The sequence below is a fragment of the Eptatretus burgeri genome, chromosome 6 (assembly GCF_056783735.1).
Source record: "Eptatretus burgeri isolate ZD-2024b chromosome 6, Ebu_testis_v1, whole genome shotgun sequence".
Classification (NCBI taxonomy): Eukaryota; Metazoa; Chordata; class Myxini; order Myxiniformes; family Myxinidae; genus Eptatretus; species Eptatretus burgeri.
The window spans coordinates 108866326-108876309 of record NC_140966.1 but is presented as its reverse complement, the minus strand read 5'-3'; the positions used below and the strand labels follow the sequence as shown (position 1 = coordinate 108876309).

At 41.2% G+C, this 9984-nt stretch overlaps 1 protein-coding gene across 3 annotated transcripts in view; it reads left to right on the top strand.

The window, feature by feature from the left end:
• Positions 1–9984, top strand: part of RTTN (rotatin) — a 317466-nt gene that overhangs the window by 258913 nt on the left and 48569 nt on the right. For all 3 annotated transcript variants that reach the window (XM_085886669.1, XM_085886670.1, XM_085886671.1), the window contains exons 41-43: positions 1462–1685; positions 6018–6126; positions 6300–6388. In XM_085886669.1, coding sequence (XP_085742795.1) covers positions 1462–1685; positions 6018–6126; positions 6300–6388 — 422 coding nt within the window. The remainder of the gene's footprint in view (positions 1–1461; positions 1686–6017; positions 6127–6299; positions 6389–9984) is intronic.

The window sequence follows — 9984 nt, the reverse complement described above, 5'->3', positions numbered from 1 at the left end:
ATTACTTGTTCCCTGAAAAGGGCCTTTTTTAACAACTCTGAAATTTACATTATTTTTCAGTTTTTGGTAACCTAAACTTGTTTTTTTAACCTCTGGCAGTTTACCGCTTAGCTTTGTACCATTTCAGGTTATTCACTGGACTTGAACTGCTTAAATTTCAGTGAAAACTTGAAAAATGGGGGTGTTCTCAAACTTTTGACCGGAAGTGCATATATATACAAGCCGGTAGGTGGCGATGGGTCGCCGAGCATGGAAACTATAAGATATTGAGCAAAATGGATGTCATATAGCGGATAGGGAATCACCTGAAGATTATGCATATGAAATCTCATCCAGTTCCATCTACTGATAACCACTCGGTATCCATTTGAATGAAAAGTACCGAAAATGCGGTTTGAAATCAGAAATCCCCAAAGTTCAAGGGGGTGCTGTGGGTGAACAAAGATCTAAATAAAAAATCCAGCTCGATCGTTTGTGCACAATGTATTCCAGACGATTAGTGTGAATTTTCATGACCATCCGACCATAACCTTAGGAGGAGTAGCATTTCTCGTGAAGGCATCTCCAGCTCTCGCATATTATCGATTTTTGCACGAATTGACCTTTGACCCCTGACCGAAGCGAAATCGGTCAATATGTCCTGAGGCAAAGTTGTAGTACTCGTTAAGTACCATGAACCTGCAAAGTTTCATTCGTGTCGATGCACTCACCTGGTCGCTAGGGGGGCCTTAAATTTTCCCCAATTTTCGTGCATACCCTAATTGTAGTGGGTGCTGCAGGTAAAGTACTCCATATATCACAAAAACCGGAATATATTTGATAGAGCATCACCTGTAGATCATTCATGCCAAATTTCATAACCCTACGTGGGATAATGGCTTTCGGAATTGATTTCACGTGAACGGTACAGATTTTGAAGGTTTTTCGGTTGTTGCTAGGGAACCAAAACGTCCCGAGCAACCATCACAATTTCCAAAGCACTAGGTCATAAGATGTACCTACCACCCGAGTTTGGTCAAAATCCGCCCACGTTTACTACCAATTATGCTGATGACAAACGAACAAACATCCAAACAAACAGACAGAATTACTGACAATAAGGGTCACCGATTTCAGCGACTCAATATATATATATATATATATATAAATATATATATATATATATATATATATATATATATATATACACTCACACTCACACACACACACACACACACACACACACACACACACACACACACACACACACACACACACACACGTACAACCTTTTCCATGACCTTTTACAAAGTGAGGTGAAAATGTTTCAGCCATGAAAGTTGGAGAGATGTGTTGTCATACTGGGTCAGAGAGTGGGACTTGCATCTAAAATTGTCCATTTCATTTATTATCCGAGTCTCCTTGTTTCTCCGGGAATATACATATATGTGGTATACTTGTATTGTTTCTCTTTTACTCCAGGGTGTTTGGAACTGTGTTTAAAAGACACTTCACAAGTTGAAGCCGTGACAGCTGCACTTCACTGCCTTTCTGCCATGCTAGTTGCTGAGGGAAAGCTGGTTCTCAAGGGGAGGTCGGTTGCAGAAATTTCAGAGTTGGGATCTTTTTCACTTTCCTCTTTATTAGAAAGGGGCACAACCATATCGGAACTGCCTGGGTTCCGTCTCTGCAAATTATTGATGGAGGTGAGTGAGAACAGAGGTGGGGGAAGGTGTAGGATTTGAGGATAAGATGATACATGTGGGGAAACAGCAAATACCTACCTAAGCTCTACCAAATCTCAACAAATGTTCCCATCTGAATTTTGAGATGACCATTAACTGCCTGACCAACAGAAGGGTGTTGACCCCTGAAATAGGTATTTGTTTGGCTCATGTTCATGGTCGCTAATTTCAGTTAAGATGTGCCAAATATATATATACTCCCTCATGGGATGGCCAACTCGCTCCTCTCCTTGGGTGGGATTCACTGTGTGATAATGATAGCCAGGGGACCAGGAAATGCATCAGTGGATTTATTCCTTCATTGAGAAAGTGGGCTTGTGATTCTCTTATATAAGGTTTCTAAAGCCTGTGCAAGGCCAACTTATGCTGCAGTTTCTTGTGTGAGGGCAAACACTGTTTTATGGCAGTGGATGGTTCTTTGTTTTCAACAGACTCCAACTAAGCTGGAATATACAGTAAAACCTCAAATATTGTGGGGGTTAGGTTCTTGGAAAATGCCACGATAGTTAAAACCGTGATCCGTGGAAACAAAGGGTCAATGGGAAAAGGGGGGTTCGGTTCCTGGCCGAGAAGGAAATATCGAGGAAGATCGATGGCAGCGAGAAATAAACACATCACAATTGAAACAAGAAAAAGAGCAATCGGAGATTGCAGACCCTCGCCAGGACTTCTTTTGTTTGGTGTATTTTGTGTGGTGTTTGTGTACTGTCGTGTTATGTAATTGAGAGACGTCACTAGAACTGCCACTTTATAACTGCTGGTAGTGATGACCGGGTACCAAGACGTCCCACTTTGATGCAACCCCACTTTGATCGGACACCTAACCCTGACCCACAACGTTTTTTTTTATTGTTATTCATTATTCAATTGAATTAATAATGGGATAAAAATAAACTCAATTCAAATCAAATGGAACACCAAATAGGTACAGCCATGCATTGGAGTAATCAGAAGGAATCCAAACAAGCAAAAGCAAAGATGAAGTCATCAGGAGGAACCTGGATAGTATTCGCATTTCAGCTGCTACTCCTCGACCCTCAAACCCACCCAGGCACAGCCAAGTGAGCATGCTTCAAAAAAGGGGGGAAAAAGAACCCCGATCAAGAAATTAAATAATTCTAGTTGCCATACCATGCATCCGATCAAGTTGAAATTTAAAACATGTATTCCCCATCATTACTCAATCATAAATGGGAAGTTTCACGTCGATTGATTAAGAGGTTCCAGATAATTATTTATTTAATATTTTTCTTCAATCCAATATGGCTACCAAACCATGTGATCAATCAGTTATTCCTTAACAATGTTACACAACCATGGCTTGTGGAACATTTGTGTGAAGTTTCCTCTCAATCTGTCCAGCCATTCTGCAGAAGAAGATTTTGATAGGTTTTAGGGTAAATACAATATGATCGGTTTAGAATTGTGACCTGTAGGCGATAAACAAATAGACAGACAGACAGACAGACAGAATAACAAAATCGACTGACCAATATACTTGAAAAATCTTCGATTTTGCAAGTAACAAGAAAAAGATGTCGTTCAGAGCACGATACTTGCAAAATCCACCCCCCCTCTCCAAATGTTGCCGTGGATACATCAAATTGTCCATTTCATGAAGATTAAAATTGACAATCTTAATCAAAGCTCAGGTCGATGTGATGAAAATTAATTATTTTTCAGATTGAAATTGATTTTAGAAGTTTGACCTTTTGTCCTCAAAAAATAGTTGGTTTCCAAATTCAGTGACGGACGAAGCAAATCCTGTTCAAATTTCAAGTCAATCGGATGAAAAATGGCAATTTTAGAAATTCGAGCTCAAGATGACCTTTGACCTCAAAATTAATAGGCTTCTCATTTGAGACTACCTCTACAACTAGGTGAAGTTTCGTGAAGATCGGTTTTAAATTGTGACCTGTAGGCGATTGACAGGTAAACAGACAGAATAACAAATTCGAATGACCAACATACTTGAAAAATCTTTGATTTTGCAAGTAAGAAACACAGACAAACGGACCCATATAGAATACCCTCTCCTTCGGCGAGGGTAATAAACATGTAAATACAATAAATACAGTGTAAATTACACAAAAACACAAGAGTTTTCCTTTTAAATTAATTCCCAAACACCGAGATTGTGTTGGGGTAAACATATCTAGTACTCACTCGTTCATGCTGTACTCTGCCGTAAATTGAAAACATAAGACTTAGCTTATGTTTAGGATTTTCGAAATCCTAAACATTTAAAGCCTGTCCTTTCATACCCAACTGCTCCTGGACCTGTCTTTCCCATTTGAGAAGGTGGAGAAGTTTCTGGCAAACCTCAACTCCACTTCTGCAACAGGCCCAGACGGCATCAGCGCATGTGTCCTAAAAACCTGCTCTGCTGCTCTCTCTCATCCACTTTTTTCTCTCTTCGCTTGATCATTCACTCTGGGTCAGTTTACTTCTGCCTGGAAGTTAGCCAACATCACTGCAGTACACAAACATGGTGCAAAAACAGATCCTCTTAACTACAGGCCGACATGCTTGCTTCCAAAAGAAATGTCAAGGAATCTATCTTTGCAGTTGATGTCAGATCCTTCCTTTTTTCTTATAGACTGATCATCAGTTCAGTTTCAGACCCAGACATTCTACATGGTACATGCTGTTTGTTTTACTCTCCCAACGATGGAGGAAAGCCCTCAGTGTCAGTCATTAGATAAGTGCCATCTCTGGACATATATCAAGTATTTAATACACTCTGGCATCCTGCCTTGATCTTCAAACTCTCTACTTATTACATCCAAGGCTACCTTCTCTCATTGATCACTGACTTCCTCCACTCCCATATTCAGTGTGTAGCTCTTAACGGGATCCTCTCATCTCCTGTCCCTGTCAAGGCTGGGGTGCACTCAGGCATTGGCTTCTTGTTACTCATCTTCATCAATGATCTTTCTGATTCCCTGGTAAAACCTGCCTATCTGTTTGCTTTTGATTCCATCCAATGTCTTGTCATTTCTCATCCTTCAGACAGATAGGCAGCAGCTGCTTCCGTCTCGGCAGAGCTTCATAGAATCAGGAGCTGGCTCAAAACTTGGAATATGTCTTTTCACCCCGACAATCCCACACACTCGACCTGCATCTCCAAAAGGACTGTCTGGCAAACCCAACCATCTACTTTCTGAACAAACAACTCAAAGAGGGTATGTCACTCAAACTTTTTGGCCTTACCATCAGCCACGATCTTTATTGGGCAGAACCTATTTGCAAGATGGCCTCCAAAGCCAGCCACGAACTGGACATCCTTTGTCACGCAAGGTATTTCCTTGAGCTTTGTTTTCTACCGCTTCCTCTTTGGTGTACTAACAACCTACAAGGCCTTAATTCGGAGCTTGATGGCGTACTGCCCTTCCCATCAGGCTGCTGCTCTTGCCTCAGACACTGCTTTTGTTGATGTTGTGGAAAGCAAGGCCCTCAGAATAATTTCTCCCACAATGAAGCTGTATCTCGGCCTGTTACTCTCAAATCACAGACAGGTTTATGAACTCTATATTCCACTGCCACCTTTTTGGTCTTGCACCCTCTGCCCACAACCCCGCCGGAAGTCGCTGCACCCTCAACCCCATCGGAACTTGCAACGCCTTCATCCCCACCAACACTCACTCTGCAGCCACCCCTGCTGCAACTCGCTCTGACTCAACCCCACCTGCTCTCGCTCCGCCCTCACCCCTGCCTGCTCTCGCTCCGCCCTCACCCCTGCCTGAACTGGCTCCGCCATCACCCCTGCCTGCACTTACTCCACCCTCAGCCCCGCCTGCAACCGCTCTGCCCTTACCCCCGTCTGCCCTCGATCCACCCTCACCCTCCCCGCGTGCACTCATAACACCAAATACTTAAAAACAACAATAATAATTATCGCTTTTGCCGTAAGGAGCACTGAACCTACCAACCGTATCCATATCTTTCATTGCCAACCCTCAATTGGCTATTTGGGATTTTGATTTTTATCTCTTGGAACCTGAGCTTGACTCAATATGCCTGTAAGTTCACAGTCAGATTGTAGGTAAGACGACCTCTTGCTCAGCAATCTCGTCTTTCTGGAGGGAGATGTCCACTCCTCTGGTCTCACCTACTTGCCATAAGCCCACACTATGGTTGACACTCAATGTCCTTAGGCCAACTTGGTATGGGCACTCCACAGCTGCATATGAAAAGGAATCGCTGTGTGAGTTTCTCATCTGAATCAAAGGACTCGCTGTTTGAGTGTTTAGCTTCGAGGGAAATGCTACGTGTTCTGTTATTTGTTTTCAGAGGTATCAACACCATGGTAGTGCATTTGCTGCAGTGGACAACGATACCTGCACTACATTATGTCTACTGCTCTCTGTTAGTCCTTCTGCAAAGCAAGCAGCTCTTCAAGGTAGGAAGTTTGGATTTTCGAACTCGGGGAGCGTTTCTCTGAATGGTTCCTTATAACTATACTCGATGGTCCTATGACTCACATTTTTATTCAAAAAGTACACTTGGCATGAGAATAGTGTGTGGCCCTGCACGTGGTGTGGATCGTGTGACACTGCTTTGTTGTTTGTGCAGCTGGTTTAATTGTGAAGTCCATTGATCATTTGAACAAGTTGCACGACCGGCTGAACATCGCACCACGCAAGGCCTCCCATGGGAAAAAGGTCTGTTGGCTCCGACACCAATTCCTTTCATGACAGCTTCATGTGCAGGGACATCCATCACTCATTCGTCGGGACATTGTATTGGGTGATGATTGTGTTATTAACAAGTCTGGAGACGGCGATGGTTCACGAGCGGTATTTGACGATGTAGATTGTTTCAGAATTCAAGGATGAGACAATGTGATAATTTTTGACCAAGTTATAAAAATGATCAACATGATGTGGTACGAGTGACAGGTGATTAGCTGCAAAATGTCGAAAACCCGGTTTCATTCAACAACTTTCAAAATTTGACCTTTGCATAACCTTTAAAGGTCACAAAACAATGTTGTGGACATTCAAATAAGGAAACAGGATACCTGCTATAGCTTATTGGAGTTAGTTCGTCGAAGAAGGTCGAAAATCCGGTTCGATTCCCACAACTTTGAAAATTTGACCTTTGTGAACTTTAAAGGTCAAAGGTCAAGGATTATGACCTTTGGTGCAAAACTTCCTCTGGAACATTCCAGGAACAATATAACGTCATATAGGCTATATGGCATTTCGCACTCCATGGATTATCCGTACTTTGATGAAATCAGCGTAAAAACAAACTTGAAGGGGGCGCCACGGGCAAGGTGTTCGAGATAGAGCAAAATGGTTTCAAGACTTTAGGTGGGGAATGACCTCAAGATTATGCATAAAAAAATAGTCATCCTAGCTCTTAAAGTTTGGGCGGTTGTATGATTTTTATGTCAAAATTCTCAATTTTCTAAGTTCGTGACCTTGTGACCTTGACCTTGGGATGAAAATGAAAAATCGAGCTCCATGGGGCTATGCAGGTGCCATTGGGCTAACCAAATACCGAAACCCCTGCCAGATTCGACAAACCCCCTCGGAGAAGATGGATTTTTATGTGAAAATTCGCAATTTTCTAAGTTCGTGACCTTGTGACCTTGACCTTGGGACAAAAATGAAAAATCGAGCTCCGTGGGGCTATGCAGGTGCCATTGGGCTAACCAAATACCTAAACCCCTGTCAGATTCGACAAACCCCCTAGGAGAAGATGCAAATTGAAATCGGCTACCCTCTAAAAACACCTGTTTTTTGGGCGTGGCTCCGCCCATAATGGGCGCACCACGCCCATTCTCAGGAAAACTCAACTAGATCATGATATAAACCTCCCACCAAAATTTTATCAGGATCGGATCAAAACCCACGGAGCTATGCTCGGGACAGACACAGACAGATAGACAGACAGACAGACAGACAAGCCGGTAGGCAGACATGGGTCGTCGACTACCCAATAGAACCTGACGCGATGGGCCCATTCGATGGGGAATGACCTGAGGATTAAGCACATGAAAATTCATGATTCTCGCTTCAAGGGTTAATGCTGCAGATTGTTTTTTTCGTTAAAATACCCCCACATTTAGAGGTTTTTCGGCTGTTGCAAGGCAACGGTGAGGTACATAGCAACGGTTCTTTCTCACACATAACTATGACATACCATGAACCGACCATACCAGTTTAATGTATATCTGACTCATAGTCTCTGAGATATAACGAACTTCGTTTTTTTTTATTGTTTTCGACCAGGTTTCATTCAAAGTCTATCTTCTCAGACAGTTTTCATAGGATCCGGCTGGAAATGTTTGACAATATGGCTGAAAGTACTGCCCACAGTCGCTCGTGGCCTGATTTTTGATTTTCTAAAAAATAAATTTTTTTATGATTTTTCAAACATAGCAACGGTTCTCATTTGCACACAACTAGGCCATGGTATGAACCTACCAACCAAGTTTCATCGAAATTGCCATTGTATTAACGGAGCACTGGACTGAACAAACATACATACAGACAAGCACAGACAGACAGACAAACATATCGACGGAAATACTGATAATATGGGTAGAAAAAAATTCTCCAATTTTTTTTTCAACCAGATCGACTACCCAACAGACAGACAGACAGACAGACAGACAGACACACACCAATAACAAATATAGTGGTCACTTATTTTTTCGTGAAAATATTTTTTCGTGAACCAATGATTGTGTTATACCTATATTATAATGGGTGATGAATGTGTTATTGGTTCACGAAAAAATAAGTGACCACTATATTCGTTATTGGTGTGTCTGTCTGTTTGTCTGTCTGTCCAGAGCATAGCTCCATGGGTTTTGATCCGATCCTGATAAAATTTTGGTGGGAGGTTTATATCATGATCGAGTTGTGTTTTCCTGAGAATGGGCGTGGACGCGTGGTGCGCCCATTATGGGCGGAGCCACACCCAAAAAACGTGTTTTTAGGGGTAGCCGATTTCAATTTGCATCTTCTCCTAGGGGGTTTGTCTAATCTGACAGGGTTTTCAGTATTTGGTTAGCCCAATGGCACCTACATAGTCCCACTGAGCTCGATTTTTCATTTTCGTCCCAAGGTCACGGTCACAAGGTCACGAACTTAGAAAATTGAGAATTTTGACATAAAAATCATACGACCGCCCAAACTTTGAGAGCTAGGATGACTATTTTTTTTGCATAATCTTGAGGTCATTCCCCACCTAAAGTGTTGAAACTATTTTGCTCTATCTCGAACACCTTGCCCGTAGCGCCCCCTTCAAGTTTGTTTTTACGCTGATTTCATCAAAGTATGGATAATCCGAGGAGTGCGAAATGCCAGATAGCCTACATGACGTTATATTGTTCCTGGAATGTTCCAGAGGAAGTTTTGCACCAAAGGTCATAATCCTTGACCTTTGACCTTTAAAGTTCACAAGGGTCATATTTTCAAAGTTGTTGAACGAAACCAGGTTTTCAACATTTTGCAGCTAATAACCTGTCACTCGTACCACATCATGTTGATCATTTTTATAACTTGGTCAAAAATTATCACATTGTCTCATCCTTGACTTCTGAAACAATCTACATCGTCAAATACCGCTCATGAACCATCGTCGTCTCCAGACTTGTCAGTATATTATAATGGGTGATGATTGTGTTATTCGTATATTATAATGGGTGATAATTGTCTTATCAGTATATTATAAAGCGTGATGATTGTGTTACTCGTATATTATAATGGGTGATGAATATGTTATCAGTATATTATAATGGGTGATGATTGTGTTCTCACCACATTATAATGGGTGATGAATGTGTTATTAGTATATTATAATGGGTGATGAATGTGTTATTAGTAGATTATAATGGGTGATGATTGTATTATCAGTAATTTATAATGGGTGATGATTGTGTTATCACTACATCATAATGGGTAAATTAATGTGTTATTAGTATTTTATAATGGGTGATGAATGTGTTTTCAGTATATTATAAATGGTGATGATTGTGTTGTTTGTATATTATAATGGGTGATGAATATGTTATCAGTATATTATAATGGATGATGATTGTGTTATCAGTACATTATAATGGGTAATGATTGTGTTATTATTTTATAACAATGGGTGATGAATGTGTTTTTTGTGTATTATAATGGGTGATGAATGTGTTATTAGTAGATTATAATGGGTGATGATTGTATTATCAGTACTTTATAATGGGTGATGATTGTGTTATTCGTATATTATAATGGGTGATGAATGTTATTAGTAT